This window comes from Jaculus jaculus, chromosome 1, assembly GCF_020740685.1.
Source record: "Jaculus jaculus isolate mJacJac1 chromosome 1, mJacJac1.mat.Y.cur, whole genome shotgun sequence".
In the NCBI taxonomy this organism is placed as follows: Eukaryota; Metazoa; Chordata; class Mammalia; order Rodentia; family Dipodidae; genus Jaculus; species Jaculus jaculus.
This window is the reverse complement of record NC_059102.1, coordinates 217,814,276-217,839,798: the sequence shown is the minus strand read 5'-3', so window position 1 is coordinate 217,839,798 and position 25,523 is coordinate 217,814,276. Positions and strand designations below refer to the sequence as shown.

Here is a 25,523-nt window from a genome sequence, read left to right as displayed (position 1 = left end):
TACATTTATACATTAACAAAAATTTTGATCCTACTAGTATTTTCTCTTGTCTCCCTAACTTAATGTATATATTTGTGTTACAAAACAAAGCATGTTTTGGGGTTACTTTTTTCACATAAAGTAGGGTTACCATATGCACCAGTTTTACCCAGAAGGTTACTAGTTACATGTTCTGTTCTATTGTAATTAATATTAGTTTTACTTTATAGAGCATTCTAGTTGATAAGTTATGGTGCTTAATAAAAGCTCTTGCAAGTTGTTGTTATGTTATAGCTACCTTTCTATGCTAGAACCATTAGAAGTGAATATTCTACCACATCTGTATCATATCATGACTAATAATGGGAAGATTTAAGATTCCTAAGCCTAATTATCTTAACTCTCAAGAGTAAATGCTGAAGCAAAGTATAAAACAGATCTTTCAAATAGACTTATTAGAAATTATAAATAATAGTATCTATATTTTGATTCTATGTTAACATTGGAAATGTTAGCCCTCGTTAAGTAACAATATCACACAAGAGTCTTAAAATAATTCTAGATAAAGAAATTCATGGGCTGGAGAGATGGCTTAGTGGTTAAGCGCTTGCCTGTGAAACCTAAGGACCCCGGTTCGAGGCTCGGTTCCCCAGGTCCCACGTTAGCCAGATGCACAAGGGGGTACCCGTGTCTGGAGTTCGTTTGCAGAGGCTGGAAGCCCTGGCGCGCCATTCTCTCTCTCTCCCTCTATCTGTCTTTCTCTCTGTGACTGTCGCTCTCAAATAAATAAATAAATAATGAAAAAAAAAAGAAATTCATGTGTGTGGGGGCTGGTGTGGTATGGAACTAGCACCCCATATATTTGCCTGTGATAGGGGGTGTTGCAGTCAGGTTCACATTGCTAGCAAAAATCACCAGACCAAGAGCAGCTTGTGCAGAAAAAATAGGTTTATTTTAGCTTACAGGCTTAAGGGATGCTCCAGGATGGCATAGACAAATGATGGCATGAGCAGAGGGTGGACATCACCTCCTGGCCAACATAAGATGGGCAATAGCAACAGGAGACTATGCCAAACACTGGCAAGGGGAAGCTGGCTATAATACCCTTAAGCCCCCAACAATACACTGGCCTCCAGGAGGCATTAATTTCCAAACCTCTATCATCTGGGAACCTAGCATTCAGATTGCCTAAATTTATGGGGGACACCTGAATCAAACCACCACATTTTGCCCCTGGCTCCCATAAAATGATAACCATCTGTGATGTAAAATTCAGTCCATCTTTTAAAGTGCCCATAGTTTTTGTCAATCCCAATGATGTTCAAGCATCCCCATGATCCAAGATCTTTTAACTGAGCCATAGCACCAAAAAACTCCCCCCCCCCAAAACCCACAATGTCACAGAACAAACATACTGCAAAAGATGGCATTGGACATAGCAACAAAATATTCAACCAAAAAAAGATTTAATCAGAGCAAACATCAAAATCTGTAGCTCTAAGTCAAACAACTCTAGTCAGTGACAAATCTCCAACACCAATAGTTCAAACCAGCAACAAGTCTCTGGCGTTCCAATTCCACCCCTCCAGCTAGGCTAATCACTGTCCTGGAAAACTTCATCTAGGGCCAGCATCTCTTCTGGGTCTCCACTGCAACCCATGGTTCATCCTCATGACTCCATTGGGTCTCCATGCAGGTATCCAGCAAACCTGCTTTACATTGCCCATGGTAAAATTCCAAAACATAAGACGACATTGCAAACTCAATTACCCTCTCTTTCCTGCATTTCTTCTTTTTTTTATGGGAAGAAAGGGTTTATTTCAGTTTATGGTTGTTTTAATTAGATATTGACATCTTTAGTATGTAAACAACACATGTTGGTACCATCCTTTCTCTCCTCCCTGCCCCTTTTCTGAAGAGGCCTTCCTCGTTGGGGATACAGGTCAACTCCATCGGATTGTGGGTCATGCATTATGGGGCAGCAGTCAGTTATGGGGGAGAGGCAATGTCTCTGTGCACAATGTCCCAACTTGTGGCTCTAACAATCTTTCTACCCCCTCATTGGCAAAATTCCTGAGCCATGCTGGGAGCATTTTAAGTCTACTTCAGTGATGGACACTTAGGAGCCTCTGGATCTCTGGTTTGGTAGATGTTGAGTGTCTTCAGCGTCCATCTCCTTCACTCTTGTGCTGATATCAGATTCAATAGGAAAGCAGCACTGTTGCTCATTTCCGCAATTTCACTGTGGCTGAGGCCTGGGTGGAGTGTGCTGGGTTGTTTATCTGCTCAGGTCCAGCTCTCATCTGAAAAAGAGAAGCAGATTCTCCAATCCACACCGCTGGGCCTTTCTTATGTTCCTCAATACCAGGTAGGGTGCCAATTTGTTAATCCGGGAGGAATAAAGCAGACCTTGAAGAAATAGGACACTCCTTGAGCACTCAGGCCCCTTCAAAGGAGTCTATGTTCTTCCTCTTGCCCCAGCGCAGGTCAACTGGCCCAGTCTCAAAGGTTGTACTCTCTCAATTGCAGCTGAATGGGCAGAATTTCGGGAAAAAATTTTATTTCTGTGCCATATCCCTCTGCTCACATCAGTCTGTTTCTATGAAAGCAACCCTGCACAAGTTCTCAGGACATGAACATAACAGCAAGCCTCTCACACTAACTGCTTCCAGCCCAGTCTAAGCAAAGCTCTTTCTCACCTTCATCAGCCAAACCACACAGTCCATAGTTCTCACTGTATTTATGTCTTTCAACTATGACCAGAATAGTCCATCAAACTGTACTTACAGCACTACAAGGTGTCTCTTAGGCCCAGGTTTCAAATCTTTCCACATTCCTCTTGAAAATAAGCTCCAAAAGGCCAAAGCCACACAGTCAGGTGTCTAGCAGCAATGCCACTCTTGGTACCAACATTACTGTTGCAGTCAGGTTCTCATTGCTGGCAGAAATCACCCAACAAAGGACAGCTTTTAGGGGAAAAAAAGGTATTTTTTTTTCTGTCTTTCTTTTCGGCTTACAAACTTTTTAAAAAATTTTTTTTATTTTTTTAATTTTTATTAGCATTTTCCATGATTATAAAAAATCCCGTGTTAATTCCCTCCCTCCCCCCCATACTTTCTCCTTTGAAATTCCATTCTCCATCATATTTTGGCTTACAAACTTGAGGGAACACTCCTAGATGGCAAGGGAAAATGATGGCATGAGTAGTGGACAAAACCCCTTGGCCAATATAAGGTGGACAATAGCAATAAGAGAGTGTGCCAAACACTGGCAAGGGAAAGCTGGCCATATGGCTATAGTACCCATAAACCTGCCCTCAACAATACACTGCCTCCTGGAGGCATTAATTTCCTAATCTCTATAAACTAGGAATTTAGCATTCAGAACACCTAAGTTTATGGGGGACACCTGAATCAAACCACTACTAAGGGGTGCTTGTTTAAGGTGGCTGGATCAGAATGTTGGATGTCCCAATCCATTGCTCTTGTACCAGGTCTTGTTTTGAGATAGTGTCCCTTTACTGATTATGGAGCTTGTAGGGCATTGTTGCCCTATGGGACTGGGATTACAGGCACATGTGGCCATGCCCCACTATTTATATGGGATCTAGACAAACTCTGGCTCTCCAGCTCCAAAAGATTCTTAGAGTCTCAAATGTAAATATTTGGAGTTTTTGATATTCTTTTCTTTCTTAAATTACTATAATTTAAAAAGACAAGAAGTATGTGAGCTTTGCTTCTTTTTTGATATAGGATTTTAATTGTGTATAAAATTTCCTAAATTTTAGGCAGCCACATATTGGAAAGGATCCATTCTTTCAAATGCACCTGTGTTACAGTGTGGTTTTTCCCTGGCTTAGGAAGCAGCTGTATGGTGACCTGCAAACAGAATCAGGAAAAGAAAACTTTCAAGACTGATTAGTCTGAAGGACACATGTGAATTAACCTACCCAGATCTCCTGCACCGCCTGTAGAAATGAGCAGGGGAAGTCACTTGAGCCATCTGAATACATTTGTCTTCCAGCATTTGTGTACATATATTCATAACTTCTTGTTCATAAAACAGCTTACAAACTTGGGGGGATATTCTACACTAAGATTTATATAAACTTCACTCATGCTACATAAATGACAGTGAATGAGAAACAACCTACATCTAGTCACTGTTTGGCATTGTAGAGGCAACAAGGGAGGGGAAAATGAAACATCCAGGAGTACGAACCCTCAAAATGATTTTTTTTTTGTCAAAATGAAATTTTTGTTCTTAAACTTCTGATCCACTTGTTTGATGTTCTATAAGGCTTATTTTTCTCATCTTAATTCCTAATATTAACCCTTGCCTTGCTTAGGCTTAACAAACTGTAAAGCACTGTCTGTCAGTTTTTCATCATTATAATAAATGCTGGAGAGTGTGAACTTTGAAAAAGAACAGGTTAATTTTGACTCATAGTATTGGAAGTTTCACCCCATAATTGATTGGCCCTGTTACTTTTGGACCTGTGTTAAAGTAAGCACATTATTAGCAGGAGTTCATATACTATAGCAAAACCACTAACTTTGTACTCTAAAAAGGGAATTAAAGGAAAGAAAGATAAAGGACAGGACTCCATAATCCTTTTAGGGGCATTCCCTTCGGAGACCCAAAGACCTCCAACCAGAACCCTCCTATTAAATGTCTTATCACTCTGGTAGTGCCTCCCTGTAGAGACCAAATCTTTTAACTATTGCATGTCCTATGCAAACAAGGGATGTAGCAGATAGCTTCAGGTTCACTGAGATGAACTTCCAGACCAGGCACAGTTATGGAGGAAGGGATATTTATTGAAGTTTACAGATCCAGGGGAAGTTCTGTAATGGCAGAAGAAGCTGGCCTGCCTTAGCAGGTCCAAGCTGAGAGAGAGAAGCACAAGCCAAAAGCCACACAACACAGAACACTTTAGGAACTCCAGCTAGGCACACTTTGCATATATTTAGATTGGAATCTCAAACCCACCTCCACACCTTAGGGCTGGACCCTAAGATCCACCCAGTGACACTACCTCCAGCCAGGTGCCTACAGATCCAAACTACAAGCTAATAAAACACTGAATATATTGCGGGGTCATCTATTTGAACTACCACAAGGGATATTTAATTTTCTTTAAATGCAAGTGCCCCTACCTATTACCAGGCTATGAGGGAAAATGAAATAGATATATTTGTTCTGATACTAAATTCACTAAATGCATGGGCATTAACTATGCCTCTACTAGGAACTCAGCACCAAAGAAGGGCTAAAATTGCCACATTATAGCCCACATCCTTTTTAAAATATATTTTTAAAATTTCATTTATTTATTTTCAAGTACAGAGAGACTGCAAGATACAAAGAAAGAGTGAGAGAGAGAATGGGCATGTTAGGGCCTCTAGCCACTGCAAACAAACTCCAGCTACCTGTGCTACTTTGTGCATTTGGATTTATACTGGTACTGGGGAATAGAACTGAGGTTATTAGGCTTTGCAGGCAAGTGTCTTAACTGCTGTACCATCTGTCCAGTGTAGATAACTCACATTTTTTGAGAGCCTAATTTTTGAAGGACATTAGGCATAAAATAATTGATATCTTTCATGTCCACCCTATTTTTAATTGTAACCCTTCAGTTTACATCAGTGACATTATTTTCAGTCTCAGAAGGTGGGCATTATATTCTTCCACTTCTTTTACCAGTATTTTATGTTATGTTATATGGTTATTAGGATGTGTGAAAAAAATGTGGTTAAATTAGAAAAAAAAAATATTTTCCAATTGTTGTTTCTTCTCATTAGAGTATAGACTCCTCAATAACAGATCATTTTGTTTATTGTGGTTTTATAAAACTTTTTTTGACAAATGTATCCCAGTATCTATAGCCAACATTAGTGAAGGGTCATTTGTTTAATCAATCCAACACCCTGCGTATTACTTACTTTTCTCATGGCAGAGTGTTCTATAGGGCTAGGTGGAAGTTCCAACCAATGGAGGCTGCTTCTGTGTGGACCCATGTTTTCTTCTACTTTAGTAGCTTGCTCCCTATTGCATTTTATTTTCAGTCATTTGTGAATTTACTGCTCTCATGATCTGCATGATTTTTAATGAAAGAGGGGTTAACCCTGAACATATTTAGGGGGCTGGTATGTTTGTATGTGCATATGCACGTTCATATATTTGTAGGTTTGTTGCTTGTGCATGTGTGTGGAGGCCAGAGATTGACATTGGGTGTTCTCAGTTCCTTGTTACCATTATTTATTTCCTTTTTTTTTTGTTTGTTTTCGTTTTTGTTTTCTGAGGTAAGGTCTCACTCTAGCCAAGGCTAACCTGGAATTCACTATGTACTCTCAGGGTGGCCTCGATCTCACAGTGATCCATGTACCTCTGCCTCCCAAGTGCTGGGATTAAAGGCATGTGCCACCACGCCCACTTACCTTTTTTCTTGATGCAAAGTTTCTCACTGAACCTAGAGCTTAGACTAGCCAGCTAGCAAGCCCCAGGGATCTGTCTGTTTTTCTGTAGTACTGTGATGACAGGTACATGCCACCACACCCAGCATTTTACATTGACGCTGAGGATCCCATTCAAGTCCACATGCTTTATGTGGAAAGCACTTTATGTGGGTAATACTGAGCCATTTTCATAGTCCCCTGAACATATTTTCTGCTATACAAAAGTCCACTATTTCTGTAACAGAATGTCAAGGATTTAAAATTTCAAAAAAAAAAAAATCTAAGGTATGAATTTTTCTTCATGAAATGAACTTTTTTCTCAATACAGAAAGTTTGGTGCCAGTTATGGTCATCAGAGGAGCCCACTAATACTGTAATCTTAGCTAAACTTTGGGGTTAGGCACCAAGAAGCACATGAAGAAATTGTGGCAAAAGTCTTGTTCTCTCTCTCCTGGAACTTGGTAGGAGAAACATGAGATGTTCACATCATATTCCTGAGTTGTATACAGAAAATTAAAAGATTTACTTTGGATGCTTAAAATTGTCAGCCACAGAAGCCAGCTAACTAATTTTTTCCTTGTGTTTCCCTCAACTTCTGAGAGATTCTGTGATTCAAATCACTACTGTAATTCAGTGACACCGGATTCACAGGCAGAAGCTTGGTATTGGCAACTTGGTCTCAGGCAAACATTGGTTCATTCTTTTAAAACATATTTTTAATTATTTATTTGCAAGCAGAGAGAGATAAAAAGAAGAGATACAGAGCATATGGGCATAGCATGGCCTCTAGCCACTGCCTGTGAACTTCACATGCATGCACCACCTTGTGCATCTGGCTTTATGTAGGTACTGGGAAATTGAACACAGGTCATTATTAGCCTTTGCAGGCAAGTGCCTAAACTGCTAAGCCAACTCTCCAGCCCAACGATGGGTCTTTTTAATGAAAAGTCTGTTCTCTTTTTGAGTCTTGGCTTGCCCCTGGCTTTGTAAATAACCATATTGTTGGTGATACATTTTGTACTTGAAGCTTTGTGAGTGTAACTGTTAGTTTCTTCAAATGCTGCATGTGCTAGGGTACTGCTATAGTTTGAATGTAAAATGGCCCTTATTGGCTCATGTATTTGAACACTTAATCCTCAACTGGTGGGGCTGTTTGTGAGCCTTTAGGCGGTGGAGCCTTGCTGGAGGAAGTGGTTCACTGGGGGTGGGTCTTGAGCCCAGTCCCACTTCTTGTTCACTCTGTTTCCTGACTGAACACAATGTGACCAGTTGTTAGCCAACTCCTTGCTGTCTTGCTTTCCCTGACATAATGGACAGTATCCCCTGGAACTGTAAGCCAAAATAAACCCTGCTTCCTAAAACTGCTTATTGTCAAGTATTTGGTCACAGCAATGAGAAAGTAACTAATATGGGTACAAAGATGGTGTTGCCAAATGAGACATATTTTAAAAAGGACTTGCAGTCTACACACTGGGGTCATGATACACTGGTTTCTTTGCACTAAATGAAAAATCTTACTAGGTCGGTATTCTTCTGATTTTACTGAAAATACCTTAAAATTTTAGAAGAGAAACTTGTAAGCTAATTAAGAGAGCCTCATAGATATTTTCCCAAAGAAAATGGAATCGATATTATTAAGTAAGTGCCAAGTGCAGAATAAAAATAGATTCTGAGATTTACTTCCTATAACAAAATTTAGTGAACAGAACTAATCTTACCAGAGAATATGGTTCAGTATTTTTCATTATGTCAGACTGCATATGTGAATTGGGTATTTTTTATGCTAGTTAATATGCACACAAATATACTCATTTTAGTATATAGTCTGATGCTGGCTTTAAACTATTTAATATTGAAGCAAATTACTACTTAATACTCAAGTTTCATTTTTGAATTGAAAAGCTTATTTTGAAGTGTTCTAACAAATACACTAGGTGTGTGATAATATGTAGGAGAGAGAGACAAAGAGAGAGAGAGAAGAGAGAACACACACATATATGACAAGGTCTCATGGTGTAGTTCAGACTGTCTTTAACATTCAGTCTCTTGAGTGATGGGATTATAGGTGTGTATCACTGTGTCTGATGTCCTGTTGCAGTCAGGTTCGCATTGCTGGTAGAAATCCCCCAACCAAGAGCAGCTTCTGGGAAAAAAAGAAGTTTATTTTGCCTTACAGGCTCGAGGGGAAGCTCCATGATGGCAGGGGAAAACGATGGCATGAGCAGAGGGTGGACATCACCCCCCTGGCCAACATAAGGTGGACCACAGCAACAGGAGGGTGTGCCAAACACTGGCTTGGGGAAACTGGCTGTATTAGTCAGGGTTCTCTAGAGGAACAGAATTACTAGAATGAATTATTTTATAAAGGGAATTTACTGGATTAGTTTACAGTAGTCCAATAGCAGTTGCAGGCCCGAGAATCACCAAACCTGGTAGCTGCTCAGTCCACGAGGCCAGATGCCTCAGCAGTCCTGACCCGGCACTGCAGATGGTGCCGGAAAGCCTGGAGGCTTCCTGAGGAGCCGCTGGGTTTTGATCCACGTGGGTCTTCAGTTGATGTTGGTCTTTAGTCCGCACTGGTCTTCAATCCACCTAGAAAGTAGGGAGCAGCTCCGGCAGCCAAGTGGTAGGAAGGAAGTTAAAAAGGGAACTCTTCTACCCAGAGCTTCCTTATATCAAGTCCCTCTCTGAGCGGGCCGCCCACTCTGGGGGAAGGGCTCACCCTGGGAGAAAGACCTCCTCCTTTAGTTGATCCTTCCTAGAAGCAGCCTGTGGATTACTAAACAGATCAAGTTGACAACACCTTAACTATCACACTGGCTATAAGGCCCATAAGCCCACCCCCAACAATACACTCCCTCCAGGAGGCATTAATTCCCTAATATCCATCAGCTGGGAACCTAGCATTCAGAACACCTAAGTTTATGGGCGACACCTGAATCAAACCACCACACGCCCATATATTTGTTCATTTATTTCAGTACTAGCAATTGAACCCAGAGGCTCTTGCAAGCCAGGCAAATGCCCTACCAACTGAGATATAACTTCAGCCCTATTTTCATCTAATTTTTAAATATTATATTATTGTAAAAGTCTTACTTCACTGAGTTTTTATGTTACTTGTAATGTGTTTTCATCAAGTGATGCTGATTTTCTGTTCATAGCCTTCTCCTTCCCGAGTTTCCTGACTTTGGCCTGTAGAATATAAGAAGTCAGCAAAAACAGAGTCTGTTTACCAAGTGCAGAGATGTCAAGAACTGGATGAGATTTTGTGACAATGATGGAAGAGTAGGGGATGATTCCTATGTGGTTGCCTAGGTCAACTGGGTGGTGGGAACCTAGTCACCATGTCTAGAAATATGTACCAAGACCCTAGATGCTGGGAGAGTGAGTTGGTAGTGATGAATCTTATATAATGAGAACTTTGTGTTTGACTGTCAATGGAGTGTTTGGGGAGATATTTAACTGATATCAGAGAATCAAGATTTGAAGATCCAGTGGAAAGAAATGAGATGGTGAGATGTATTTGGAAAACATTCAGTCTGGGGTGTTAAGACAAAACATCAGATGTTTTGGACTCTGCTAGTGAGTTTATGACTATGAAGGAAGGTTGATTGAAGTGAAATCCTGGAAATAGCCTGTACAGAATGGGCAGAGGTGTAGTCACGTTGTCAGGAACTAGGGGATAGTGCCACTAGGTCCAGGAGGGAAATGCTTAAGAGGAGGGAAAGGTTAACAGTGTTCAACAAGAAATCACATAAAGACTTAAGTCCTAAGTGGATTTGACATTGATATTAACAAAAAGAAAAAGTACATATATATAATTAGGAATGAACACCAAAAAGGAGTAGAAAAATAAGGGTTAACATAAGTAACATTAGTAGTAAGCACTAACAAGTTTAGGAAACGGGAGGATCTAAAATTCAAATGATCTAATTTCTGGGTCTGGAGTCATCAATGAATTAAGTCTGCTGATCTCCCTGAGTCTGTATCATCTATCTACCCTTCATTGTCCCCTTGATTCTCACTAGCTATCTTTGGTATATTTAATTTTAAAATCAGTTTTTACATCTGACTGACAGATTTCAATCAAAATTTTTGCATTTGTTTAATTGGCCTGTACCAAATGAGAACACTGAGCCACAATGAACAGAATTGTTCCTAACTTTATAGAGCTTACATTTCTTTTCTTTAAAATTTTATTGATTTATTTGAGAGATAGAGAAAGGCAGAGAAAGAAGTAATGGGCACACCACAGCCTCCAGCCATTGCTAACGAACTTCAGATGCATGTGCCACCATGTACATCTGGCTTACATGGGTACTAGGGAATTAAACTTGGGTCCATAGGCTTCACAGGTAGTGCCTTAACTGCTAAGCCGTCTCTCTAGTCCCATTTAAAAATATGTTTTACTTATTTATTTGAGAAATAAAAAGAGAGAGAATGAAAATGAACATATGGGAGCACCAGGGTCTCTCCTGTATGTGCCACTTGGTGTGCCTGGCACATGTGTACTAGGGAATTGAACCCAGGCCATGAGGCTTTTCTAGTAAGCACCTTTAACCACTGACCCATCTTCTCAGCTCCAAACTATAAAGTTTTAAGAAAAGAGAATTTCAAAGTCAAAATTCTTACACCTTACCATTTATGATTACACATCTAAAATTAATGGCACAATTGAATTAGGTTACAAAGATCTAATTAGTATTTCTATCTGATATATAAACACCAAGATACAAATTATTCTTAAGCCTGATTTAAAATTTTTTGTACTATAAAGTGGATTTGCTTTTGTCATTGCTTTGGTTATGAACTTTCCCAGGTTGAATACTGGGGTCCCAAAGATGGGTTGACTTGATGAACCATAACCCATAAATATAACATTGTCTGAGGTGGCCTGGGGAACTACAACTGGAGCCAAAGACCCAGAGATCACATATGAACAAAGCAAAACTTTCCATAGTGCAGTTAGGCATTCTGAGCTTGACTTTCACACAACTGTACTCACCCATTTTCTTCCAATAGGATTGGTTTCACAATATGCCATTTGCTACTTAAGCTTTCCCCTCATGACCATTCAGTATTGTGACCTGAATTGAATAAAGACATTCCCTAACTGCTCCTGCTATTCCTGCTGTATTTATCACCTGATCTGATTCTGTGAGGCCATTGTGTTTCCTGTTTGGTTCTTCTGTGTCTGACTGCTTGGCCACTAGATACTGTCACTTCACTGGAAGGTCTGCTGTGCAAAGCAGCTGAGACCAGCAGTAGCTTTCTTCCCCAACGAATTATCAACACACCTCCATTGGTTCATATGAACAGTGAACATGTTTTTTAAAAAATATATTTTATTTATTTACTTTACTTATTTGAGAGAGAGAGAGAGAGAGAGAGAGAGAGAGAGAGAGAGAGAAAGAAAGAATATGGCAGGGCTTCCAGCCACTGCAAACGAACTTCAGATGCATGTGCACCCTTATGCATCTGGCTTATGTGGGTCCTGGAGAGTCAAACTGGGATCCTTTGGCTTTGCAGGCAAACACCTTAACCACTAAGCCATCTCTCCAGCCCCAGTAAACATGTTTTTAAGACTTAAATGTGATTCAAACTTACTTTCCAGGAAATTCCCAGCTGACCCCTTTCTTCACATTTTCCCCAATAAACTTTTATAGAGAAATTCTAAAACTGTCACTGGCTCTTTGCTTTAGACCTTCAGTGGCTTGCATTGTACATGGAATAGAATATAAAACCTTGAACATGGCCAGCAAGTCCCTGCACGATCTGCTCCTTTTTCCTCCATAACCTCATCACCCACATCTCTTGTTATGTTCCAATTCCAGCCAGCCACACTGGCCTTCTTTCATTTCTTCCAGTAGAAGAAACCAAGACTCATTTTCACCTCAGGGCCCCTCAGGGCTTCTTGCACAAACTATTCCTGTGGCTGTAAATAGTATTTCCTTCACTGTTGGGGTAGCTTTTCATGCTATAGGCCATAGCTCAACTGTCATGCCCCATAGAAGTTATATTTCCTCCCAGAACATAGTACAATTTAGCTGGATGGGGCCTGTGTTCTGTCTACTCAATAGCCATCACAGTGTTAACATATACTAATTAAACAATCAAAATTTATTTGCTCAATGCATGGGAATCATCATTGCCACAGCTATCACATTAGCATTAAGTCATAAGTATTAGAATCATTTGTATAACTACTTTGGGCTATGAAAGGTATGGCTAATAGTTAACTTGAGTAACTTGCACTCATTAATTTTTTTTTTTTTTTTTTTTTTTTTGAGGTAGGGTCTCACTCTAGCTCAGGCTGACCTGGAATTCACTATGTAGTCTCAGGGTGGCCTCAAACTCATGGTGATCCACCTACCTCTGCTTTCCAAGTGCTGGAATTAAAGGTGTCCACCACCATGCCCGGCTTCATTAAATATTTTTAAAAATCATCATTACAATTCTTTATACATATATACTTCTCTAGCTTATAAAGCTGCAGTTTTTCTATTCTTAGCAGTCCTCATACCTATAAAAGAGAGACATTTTCGCAACGTACCTTTTTTGTGGGAAGTATCCTAACTTTTATTGTTTAAAATATCTTTATTTGTAAGGAGACACACACTAGAAAGAGAGAGAATGGGATTGAATGAGAATGGGTAAACTAGGGTCCCTTGCCAGTGCGAATGAACTCTAGATGCTTACACCACTTTGTGTATTACTTTCTGTGGGTACTGGGGACTTGAAGCAGGACCACTAGGCTTTGCAAAAAAGCACCTTTAGCAGCTGTGTCATCTCTTTAGCCCTATCTTAACTTTAAAAATTATTTTTATTTACTTATTTAAGAGAGAGAGAAAGAGGCAGACAGAGAGAGTGTATGTGTTGGGTGTGCATGGGTGTGCCAGGGCTTCTTGCCTCTGCAAAGGAACTCCAGATGTACATACCACTTAGAGCATCTGGCTTTATGTGTGTACTGGGAAATTGAACCAGGGCCATCGGCAAGGAAGCGCCTTTAATCACTGAGCCATTTCTCTAGCTTTCCCCCATCCTAACGTTTTTAACAACGTCACTGAACATTAGCTAATTTGTCCACAGTAGTACATATTGCTATAAGTTCCACATGAGGCTTGTGGCTAGTTATTTATTAAACCTGTTATCCAACATAGATGATCTTGGCTGTGGGTTACAGGGGGCAGCCTAATGATATGGAAAGATTAGGTCTCTACTTCCAGATTCTATTCTGCCAGTCACTTTCTCCCTGGTTCCCTAAGAATCTTGATACTCCCCCAACCAAAAGAAAAAAAGAAAGGAAAGGAGGGGAAGGGGAAAGGAAATTAGAGGAACAGTGAGAAATCAAAATCGTCTTGGAATAGCCCTGGGTTCTGCAGGGACTTCAGGAATCTTAACCCTTTAGAACATACTGGATGATGACAGCATGCCTTTATAAAAGGTTTAATATCCCTTTGTATCCTGTCTCCCATTAATCTGGAATGCTACCTTTAAAATGATTTTTGAATGTTGGCGTTGTCACATATATATGGTAAATACTTATCCTTGAAGTAACATACCGCGTTTAAAGGCCGCCAGATTTATATTTGTTGTTGATTATACAACACGACAAGCATTTTTGAAAACGCAAATTGGTAGCGAGGTGGAAAAAATGGCAGTGTGGGAGTGTGGTTGGGATGGGCCTGGTTGAGGCTGGGCTCCTTTAACTAGGCGTGACCTGGACGTCCTGGGCCCAGAGCCCGGGCCAGCGGCGCTTCGCCCCCTCCTCTCGCGCGGCGCACTGTGGTCCTTTAGCGGTTGGTCCTTGGACCAGAAACAGTGGTGCCGAGCATAGCAGGGCGGTGGACCCAATGCAGCCAGGGCAGCTGGGAGTGACTTCCACCCAAGATCCAGGAGGAGGCGGAGGCCGCCGGCGCGGCGCTAGGCAGGCGGAGTGGACGAGCATCCCGGCGTCCGTGACGCTCGGAGGAGCCGGCAGTGGCGCCCCCGCCCGGCGGCTCGGGTTTCCTCGGGACTCGGCCCACCTGCGCCGGGCCGGACGCCGCCGAACAGCCCGTTCCCACGGCAGCTCGCTCCCGGGACCCAGGGGAGGGCCTAGCCTCCCAATAAGTAAATATCTCAGCGCTGTCTCCGGCGTTGGTGGCCCCCAGGCTCCCAGCGCCGACCACACTAGGGCTTTTTTCCCCTAGGAAATGCGAAGCCCGCCGGGTCCCGACTCTGACTCCTCGCGGCCGGGTGATTAGCATGACACTGGGCGGCCGCCGCGCTTCCGGTCCTCCCCTCGCCCCGCTGCGCGGCCGCCACCCAGCCGCCGCGGCTCCGCGCGGGACTCGATCCGCGCCCTCCGCAGCCGGGGCTCCCGGCGCCGCAGCGGCCAGGAAGTAGGAGCATGCCCGCGGCGAGGGGGCCCCGCGTGCCGACGCGCGCCCCGACCCACCTGCTCCCCCGCGCGCCCGCACGCCGCCTCCGCCGCCAGCCTCGGGAGAAGGAAGCCTGACGCGGCGGCGGCGCGGTCGCCCGCGCCCGGCGGGCCCTTCCGGGACTCCGGCGGAGCGCCCGCCCTCCGGTCGGCGCTGAGGTTTGCACTGCCCGCCGCGCTTCCCGCGTCGCCTTCATTGGAGCCTCTGGAACGGAGACGGCCTCCCGAGCACTGCGGGTTTAGAAGCGGTGGCGAAGGCGGCCCGCGCCGTGGACCGCGGGCCTCGCGGCTGATAGGCCCGGGGGTACACGGCTCTGACACCGTCACCTCCACGCCTCTCGCTGAGCCTGTCGGTGCAGCTGGGGCTGCCGCCACCCATCCGCCTTCAAGGTGTCCGGTCCCGGGTGACGGCCCCCTCTCCGGAGGCCCGGGCCCCATCATTTGTTTGGGTCTTTTGTGTGGTGGAGCACCGTTGGCCAAGCACTCCTGCGCTGAATCGGGCCATTGTCTGCGAGCCCATCGCCTTCACGCGGCGAGCCTCGGCGCCCCCACCCTGCCAGCCCCTCCCGGCCGGGGGCCTCCGAACGTGCCTCCCCACACCCCCGCCCGAGGAATCTGGAAGCTGTAAACCGGGTGGATTTCAAATGAAGTGGAATGCATTGTGGGACGTGTGTAAAACCCGAGCCTTCGCCGTGGGGGTGGGGGGGGGCGTTGGGAGGGCCGGACCCGCCGCTGGCGGTGTAGACGCCGAGGACGACGAGGGTCTGGGAAAATGCGCGCAGAGTCCTCCCGGGTCGTGCCCGCCGTAGACGGATGAAGCTGCGCGCTGTGCCCCGGCGCTGAGGGTCCCGCGATCGGGGCAGCAGGTCGCCCTCCCCACCATGAAGAAGACCAGGAGCACAACCTTGCGGCGAGCCTGGCCTAGCTCGGATTTCTCGGACCGGGCCTCCGACCGCATGAGGTCCCGCAGCGAGAAGGACTACCGCCTGCACAAGCGCTTCCCCGCGGCCTTCGCGCCCCAGGCTTCGCGCGGCTACATGACATCAGGTTGGTAACCGTGTTTGGGCGCTCGTGGCCGGTTCTGCCAGGGCTGTGCTCCGTGCATCCCGGCTTTGGAGCAGGGGGACCTGTGGTGATGGGTGCGCCCAAGTTATGGGGAGAGCAGGAGAAAATTAGCTCATATCCACCATTTTGTACCTCTGCTAGATCCCCAGCAGGCCCTCTCAACATGGGGTTGGTGAGCTATTAGGTAAAATCGGGGAGGGGGTTCAAGCCGAGTATCTGGGCTGCTGGCACACAAACGACTGCAAGCTCAGGCTGCAGCCTTCTCCAGTTTGGTGGTGGGCAGCCTGCGTCCAGGGTCGTCCGCAGTGTCAGGCTAGCCTGCTTCTGCATGTGATACCTCTGGGATTTAAAAGAGCGCTTTTTCTGAAAAGGGCACAGGTTCCCTGCACCGTTCTAGTGTTTCCAGGCAGGGGATGGTTCTGCACACGTTCCTCTCAGGCTCCTGAGATTTGCACGCAGGGACCTATGCTGTGTTCTGGGGAATCATGGTGTATCTGCGGATTGAGTCCTCACACATCTGGGTGCCTTTAACATATGGTCGCATTGAATTAGGTTGTGTGGAAAGAATGGAGGCTGTATCATGTCACATGAGAAGGACAAATAAAACGGTCCATGGAAGTGAAAGCTTCAAAATAGGTGTCATCTTCAATTTGCAGTGCCTTGCAGACCCTCAGAATGCGCCTGTTCTCCTTGGAATGTGATGGAGTGGCTTTGGTTTGAGACTTGGGGACCCAGGGATAATGTACTTGAGATGCTGAAGTATACACATTTTGTGAATCTTGCATTGTTTTCTCCTTACTTGTTAACCACTTGTATGTTAATGATGCGTCAGGCATCAATGTTTGTTTACTTTTCATTGTGGAATTAATTTGCTTTTGACTACAATATAATGTCAGCATAGAGATTTTCTTTTAAACCACACACTGTACCAACTCATTCTAAGCCTTGCCTTTACTGGAAAGATTGTTGAAGCTTGTGGTTGGTACTTAAAAGTCGGCCTTTGCTATCTTCGTCCCTAAACAGCAGTACTTCATGCTTTAAAAATGCCTTGAGACCACATTTTCATGCACATAAAACCTAAATAACTGTCTTTTTATTACAGAATCAGATGACATAAAGATGTTGCACTATTTTGACAATAAGGCTGTCTTGTCTTTCATGAAAGGCCAAATTGGTAAAGGAAGTGACAGCTACAGGTTATATACTTAAGTAATTTAAGTCGCTGTAGGCTCTGGGCAGTAAATTTTGCAACACACGTAGATCTAAATCTAACCCCAAAACACAAATGTACATAAAGCCATGCCTATGAGTGTTCAAATAATCCCAGGCTTCTACTTAGGGTATGAATGTCTTCATGGCCCCCTTCTCAGGGGCCCCTCTTCACTGACAGTAGACTTGGGGATCTTGGAGGGCAGTTGTCTATCATTAAGAAATGTGAAAGACTCTTTAGTAAATTTTAGATATATACCTGCGAGAAGCTGTTTCTATCTGTCTCTTGGCTTTGCTTTATCATTATCATATATTCAGACTTTGCAAAAGAACTTCCCTGTGATTTGACAGTGCTACAAGGCGTTTGAGAGGACAGGAGGGAAAAGGCTTTAATTTTATGTGATGTTCTCGTTGTATTCCATGATCTGCATATGGTAATATGGTCTTGCAGTGATTGCCTATTTGAAATGGGTTTTGGTGGTTTTCTTCTTATATTCAATGTTAGGTCATGGCTGAGAAGAACAGGGAATGTAGTCATTCAACATTTTATGGAGTGCCCCCTAAGACCAGAATGTCTTGCAAGATTCTTGTGGGGTTATAGAGCTGGATAGAATTAGAATACAGGTTTTGCTCAGGGGGGGAGGTCTATCATGTAGTCTTTATTTTAAATGTCAGTTAGTACAAGGAAGGAAAAGTAGACGCTGGCGTTAATTGAAAGAAATAGTAAATATTAGGACAAATAACTAGAATGATCATTGGAGGACCTTTTAGGGGGAAGGCTTGTGGCTAGGCAAGAGTCTTTATCTAGTTTCTTCCCAAATATAGTACCTTTCCGCATATGAGAGTTGATAGAAACAGATGCTAAAATGAGATCCGTTGAGATCATTTCTAAGGAGTTCTTTTCTACCGAGGAAATGTGAAGGAAATACACTCATATGAAGCTATTTTTTTTCATGTGCAAGCCAAGCCTTTGTCACATAAACTATAAAATGAAGTAGCTTAGAAACAGGTGAGGCCTATGATTGTTTTTTTCCTCCCTGTCTGTCCAGTCATTGGGTTTAATGATTATTCAGGCTATCATACTTTATTTTTAGTGTAAAAATAATGATTTATTTTCATAGTGGGTTGATTGTTTGGGCTCAAAGGACAAGATAAGCCCCTTCAAAGATGTACTAAATAATCTAAAAATAATCAGGTAAAAGACTGTTTTTAGATTCTCCCTTTCAGCAAAAATTCCTGAAAATTAAGGCAAATAATAATTTTCCCCCAAAACAATTTGGGAAATGAAAACACCAGGACATTTTTTAGAAACAGATAATTGATAGTTGTAGATATTGATGACTGCCCTTTGCATTTAGCATACCTATTTAGAACACACGGTAGGTGCTTTTAATGGTGTTGTAAGTTTTTATAGTAGCTTTCTAATGACAAAGCACCATTTCACACTAATAATAAGTAATTACCAGTGTGAAATGTGGTTTATTACCCTGGGCTTGACCTTTGGCCTTGGCTTTTGGGTTCCCTTCAGGATAAACCTCACTTAAGCTCAGGAGGTTGAACCAAACACATAAGACTGCTGATTGTTGATGTCTTGAAAAAGACAACTAGATGGAAAATTCTTGAACTTTAAGATCATGCTTTCTATGCCCGTTTTAAGCTACCAATCCTTGCTATCAAATCCTACCAATCAGTGAGTTCATTTCCCACTGGTTTCTGGGCAGAAAAGAGGAAAGCTTAAATAAAGATGAATCATGAAATGTGCATGGTACTATATGAAGAAGCAAATGGAGTTGGGTTAAATGGATGTGGGTAATTCTTCCCTTTTTTCTAACACTGGAAGTTTTGATATTAAGTGAATATAAAGGTATAATTTCCAGGAGGAATCAAGGCTGTATATTGCATAATGGTTTATATATGCAGATGTGCTTGTGGTCCCCTGTGGTACTTTATATATGCAGAGATGCTCGTGGTCCACTGTGGTACTTTATATATGCATACATGCTTGTGGTCCTCTGTGATACTTTATATATGCAGACATGCTTATGGTCCACTGTGATACTTTGAATATGTAGAAATTCTCATGGTCCACTATGTGTTCCCAGTCCTTTGGCTCTGTGGCTCCAATCCAAAGTCAGGCTCTGCAGAAGTGCCCTAATGAGCAACTACAGAACTTCTGAACATAGCATGTGATCACTAGAATAGCCCTCACCTTCTTTACTTGCTGGAGTTGTGTGCTTATGGATAGACACAGTGCACACGTTAAGATAAAATTCTGCTTCCTGTCATCCTCAACCCTTACATATATTAAATGTGTATATTTTATATTAAATACGTGCATTTTAGGGCTCTATTGATAGATAATAACCTGGCAGGTTACAACCATAGGCAAATTTAAATAAAGACCATCCTGTCTCTCCCTTTCCCCTTTGAAGGGATCTGTTTGTGACTTAGATGTTCCAAGTGCTCTAATTTGAAACTACCTAAGTTGACACATACCCATCAGGCAAGTTGAAGTAAAGAATGTTACACTTGGAACTGAGTGGCTTTATTCTTTATTTTCCAAGAGCACATGTATGTGCTTTCAGAAGTTCAACTCTCTTAGTATTTCAGTACCTTTTGTATGCTTCAGGAGCATTTTTATATGAAAAAAAGGATTATGAGAACCTTAGAATTTCTACATGTCCAGGAAAGTTTGACCCTTAAGTTCCCTGCACCCAAGAGACTTCAGATTAATTAAGACAATGGTATATTCTTTGACACATAATCATTTATGCTGAATGCATAACATGGGAATAAAATCTGGTTAGGTCCTTGCTGCAAGGATAATACACTAACTTTTTGATAATAGAGATGTATAGTAGCTCAGTCACAAAACTATGTGATGCCTAATCTATTAGGTATAAGGTAGAGGTTTCTTGCTGTGTGAGAGTATAAGTTATAGTTAATTCAGAATTAACTTTGTCTGCTGTCACATGAGAACAAACTGACATGGGTAACTTTTGAAAGAGGTAATAAGCCTTTCCTTAAGTAGTAAATCCCTGTAATATTTTTATGTGATGTTGGAATGTGCAACCAGCTCGCCAGAAAATCCTGTTGGTTTCTGCTGCTCAAATATTTCTAATAAACTTCTTTTCTCTTCATTTCTGCTGTCTAAATCTTCAGGTGTGCTATAGGATCATTCAACATACATCTTTTCCAGCCCAGTTCATTCTCCTTGTTACCTGACAAGACTTTTGTTTTGCTTTTGTTGTTTTCCACTTGGCCTAAAAACAAAGTTGGGAACATTGCTTCTCTTTTTACTGCCTGTCATGCATATGAATGAAATTGTATACAGATGTGTACTGTGTACTAGGAAATCTTTAATGGTGTGACTTTCCCCATTATTTCTCCTTTTGTTTCTTCTCCATCTCTGTGTGCTCCAGGTTCTGAGAGCTCTTTACCACCAGCTACACCTCACTGACATTGTTACACTTGTGACATTCTGTGGTACTGTGTAGAATATGCTACTTGTCTCTCTAGGTTGGCTAGAGTCCCATTTCACTTTCTAGGATCAGTACATCTCCCGTCCCCTTTATGTGGGATGTGGTCTTGTGTTGCCCAGAAGGACCTTAAACTTGCAGCACTACCACCTCCGCCTCCAGAGTAGCTGAGATTTCAGGTATACCTCACTGTGTTTAGTTTTCATTTCCTTCTCCAACCACTGCCAACAAAGTCCAGACACATGCACCACCTTGTACATCTGGCTTACATGGGTACTGGGGAATCATTCCTGGGTCCTTAGGCTTTGCAGGGAAGTGCCTTAACTGCTAAGCCATTTCTCCAGCCCATGTTTCATTTTTTTTTTTTTTAATGAATATATATACATATACTAGGCTTCTACCTTTGACGGATCTCCTGCTGCTTGGTAGGTTCAAACAGCTTCTCCATTGTAAAGCAGGAATTCATAGTGTACTAATAAGTGACAAGTAAAGTGGTTGATTGAGGTGGTATAGGAGAGACATGATTCAAAGAAGAGAAGGATGTCACCTGCATAGGGAGAGGGCTTAGGTCTTACATAGCTAGGATTTAAGGAGAAAGGGAAGGAGAAGGATTAGGGGAGGTTGTGGAAAAAGTATAAATCAAGCCTGAGGCTGGAAATGAAATTGGGTGTATGAAATTTGTTATGTTGTGACTTTGGGATGTATAGCCAGGTCAGGGGAGAACCTGACATTTAGATGGGCTCAGGTTGTGGGGTGGGTAATAGATTTGTGGCTCTGGGAGAGTAATGGTGAAAGTAGCACTTGAGAAAGGGATGTCTGGCTATGGTTAACAGGACAGATGGATTCCATGAGTGTATAGTGCTTAGGAAATCTGGGAGGTGGTTAGAGGACCTATATGGTAATCCCTTGATGAGGATGGCAAGGGACTAGCACAAAATCATGTTTGACAACACTGGTAGACCACACCGAAAACTTTTTTTTTTTTTTAATCCCCAAAAGCACCTTGTCTTAGTCTGTTTTCTGTTGTAGCAACAAAACACCTGTAGCTGAGTAACTTACTAACTAACTAAAGAGCTGTCTTTTGCTCATGTGGCTGTAAGATCTAAATAGCATAGTACCAGTGTCCCCCCCTGGAGTCTCCCACTATCCCCATCTATTTCCATGCCACAGTATAACATGGCTAAATGGCTGCATGCAGAAGAAAGTAGGATGTAGCCTTTCTTTATAACCCTTCAACAGAGAAAAGAGCAAATGTGTATATCCATAATGGAGGTTATTTTAACTGTAATGAGGAATGAAGATAATTAGATGGACATGGAGACCATCATATTATAAGCCAGTCTTAGGGAGACAGTTATCACATGTTTAGTTTCACATGTGGAACCCAGAAATGGAAAAAGATCAGTAGGAAGGGGGACACAAGGGAGGATGAGGAGTGACCGTGGTCAGAATAGTTGATATACTTGAGCAAAAATGTTGTTATAAAGCCCATCACTTTGTATACCAAGTATACACTGATTGGAAAAAAAATAAGACAGTAAATCAGGGGCTGGAGAGATGGCTTAGCAGTGCTTGCCTGCAAAGCTAAAGGACCTAGGTTTGATTCCTCAGGACCCACATAAGCCAAATGTACAGGCATCTGGAGTTCTTTTGCACCAGCTGGAGGCCCTGGCATGCACATTCTTTCTCTCTTTAATAAATAAATAAGAAGTCTCTTTTAAAAATGTAAATGTGGATTTTTTTAATGGGAAGAGTACAGTGAATGAGCAAGAAGCTGGAAAAAGTGGAGCAGATGATGGTTCTGTTTTGGACTACAAACAGCTGTCTGAACAGTAAGGTCCTTCAGGTGCACACATAAATAGTAAAAAGGTTGTATGGTGAGGTGGGAGGTCATCTTTGCAGCCCTGCAAATTCAGAACACAGGAATAGCTGAGCTTTTTGCACTTTATGTTCTGCTTTTTAGTAGGGAACAGATGACGTAAGTTATTTTTATTTTCAGCAGATGGTGGGTCAGTGTGTTTCCATTGACTTTGAGTTCTTAGATCTTGAAAAACCTGAAAATTTGAAGTTAGAAGTGCTTGGAGATTGCTTTCCTGGTTATAAGGCCAAAAAGTGTGGTTTAATGCTTAGATTTGTTAACAAAAATGTCTGCATTGATTCAGAGCTATTGTTTTGTTGATAATAAGAAAAGTGTTCAGTATCTATACTCAGCTTTGGAAAGAGTTAGAGCTATGCAAGTAGCTACACAAAAGATGAGGCCAACTATGTCAATAAATGTATATTTCAAACATCTGTCATATACATACTCAGTAGAAAAATTATGGTTTAGGTAACTCACACTCACAGTTAAAATCTCCATATATCTTTCTACTTTAATTCATGATGGCTCCTCCAGGCCAAGTTTTCTCTTTTTGAAGATAAAAGAGGGATATTTGGCAGATGCCTGTGGGCATTAGGGGGTAGCAGAACGGATGCCTGGCCTTATCCTTCTGATGCCCATATCTTCAGAGGAAGGGGACCAAGTAGCTTTGCAATTAACACACCATCTCACCCCTGCTCCAAATTCCTGTCTGGTCTCATCCTTTCAGAGAGCTAGTACTCCTTATTACTTTAGCATATCCACCTTTTCTTTGACTTAATTTCACTAGTAGACAAACTACAGCTCTTCCACCCATGGTAATTGAAGTGCATTGGATTTTTTTTTCCCTTATCTGTCATACTTCCAAACTTCACTCATGTCTTTATAGTTCCTCGTGGCTCCATATTAGACATGTCCCACCAAAACATACATTCAGACTTAGGCCATTGGTACCTGTAAATATGACCTTACTTGGAAATTAAGTCTTTGTAGGCATACTCTTGTTGAGATATATCCTAACAGTACAATGGGCCTGCCATCTAATGTGATTGGTGTCCTCCAAAATAGAAGTATCAGGGCTGGAGAGATGGCTTAGCTGTTAAGTTCTTGTCTGTGAAACCTAAGGACCCAGTTCAAGGCTCCATTCCCCAGGACCCATGTAAGCCAGATGCACAAGGTGATGCATGCATCTGGAGTTCATTTGCAGTGGCTAGAGGCCCTCATACTCCCATTCTCTCTCGCTTTTTCTCTCACTGTCTGCCTCTTTCTTTCTCTGTCTGTCGCTCTCAAATAAATAAGTAAAAATAAACAAAAAAATTTAAAAAATAGAACTATCATAGACACAGGGGAAAAGTACCATATGACTACAGAGGCAGAGACTGGGTTGTTCATAAGTAGGGGGAAGCCAAGGATTGCTGGCCACCACCAAAAGCTGGAGAGAGGCCTAGGATGGATTCTCTTCAAGCTCTGGAATGAAGCTACTCTGTAGATGCCTGTAATTCCAAGTTCTGAAACTGAGAGAGAAGCTTTTCTGTTGTTCTGAGCCATGCAGTTTGTGGAGTTTGTCACACTATTCTAGGGATGACCACTTATCTCTGGTCACTGGTCAGAAGCAGAGCCTGGCTTTTCTGCCTACTGAGATGTCACTATGTAACTGGCTCCCTTACATGGAGGCAGGGCCTGGTGGCCTGGGTTTTGCTGTTTGCACACTCCCTGCCTGACTTTGACTATTGCTTTGATAGGGCAAGATGGTGGGGACCATAACATGTATTTCCCGGAAGTAGAGGTGAATTTGTAGGAGGGTTACAGTCCCCATTCAGTGGTGGCAGCCAAGTGGTAGCGTTGGTGTGGCCATGTTGGTTATGACAACTGCACAGCTGTTCCTGGCTGTGACTGCTGAGGCAGAGCCTTGCCTGAAAGAAGTCCTAGCTGCAGAGTTCCAAGCCTGGCATTCCTGCCCTGCCTAGACGCCTGTGAGTTACTTAAAATACTTGAATACACTGAGTTTCTGAGGGACTGTGGAGCACAATGAGTTAGAACAGAGGCAGGCCTGATAGCTTGGCTTCAGAATATAGCCTTTCCATCCCAAGCTTGTTAAACTGAATACATGACCTGTTTTCCCAGGATCTCTGGAAGTAATAAGTGCCACCTACCCATCAAACATTGAATAAATCTTTTGAGTTCCTGTGTATACAGGCTTTAGAAGTTAAGTTGGTACATTGGAAGCATTATGTCCTCATTATTTATCATTAATTTTGTTTAAAAAAGCCAGTACTGATATATGTTGCATGTAACTGTGAATGCCAGCAAAGAATTATAAAAGCTCAGTAGTCACTTGACATATTGACAGGAGGATTACATTACATAGAAATTGCACAAAAGAAGTGCAGTTAACTTTTACTTTGCAACAACACTACCCTTACTTTTTAAAAAATTGCTAGTCTTTTCTCTGTCTAGTAATGGCCCATTTCCCTCTACTTCACATGTAGTTTTCTCTTGGTGTTTCAGACTTCTTTTCTGGAGGAAGCCTAATTGCTTTGAGCTTCTCCTTTCTGCACCCATAGCACCTGTGCATACCTCTATCACTGATGTGTCAGTCATCGATTTCTTGTGTGATCTCCTGGGAAACTGGAAGCTCTTCTGCCCCCTGGCCAGGTATATAGCAAGTATACAGTAGTTTACATTTAAAACTATGAGAGCACACAGTATTTATTGATTAGAGAGTGTGAGAGAGAATGGTCATGCCAAGGCCTCTAGCCACTACAAAGGAATTCCAGATGCATGTGCCACCATGTGCATCTGGCTTATATGGGTTCTGAGGAATCGAACCTGGGCCCTTAGGCTTTGCAGGCAAGAGCATTTACCACTAAGCGATCTCTCTCTCTAGCCCCTTTCTTTTACTTTAAAAAATTATTGTTAGTTTTCACACATATATAAAATATACTTTGATCATAATCCCCTCTCATTATTTTCCTTTTGTCCCACTCCCCCTTCTCCTTTCCAGTGAACCCTTTCTTTCCAACTAGTCCCTCCTCTATTTTTTTTCCTCT

At 42.5% G+C, this 25,523-nt stretch overlaps 1 protein-coding gene across 3 annotated transcripts in view; it reads left to right on the top strand.

The window, feature by feature from the left end:
* Stox2 (storkhead box 2) overlaps nt 1–25,523 on the top strand; it is a 258,791-nt gene that overhangs the window by 125,686 nt on the left and 107,582 nt on the right. Inside the window, exon 1 of one of the 3 annotated variants that reach the window (XM_004666388.2) lies at nt 15,071–15,909. The exons of the other annotated variants lie outside the window; for them this stretch is intronic. Coding sequence (XP_004666445.2) covers nt 15,744–15,909 — 166 coding nt within the window. The 5' untranslated portion in view covers nt 15,071–15,743. Of the gene's footprint in view, nt 1–15,070; nt 15,910–25,523 lie in introns of those variants that run through there. 3 annotated transcript variants of the gene reach the window in all.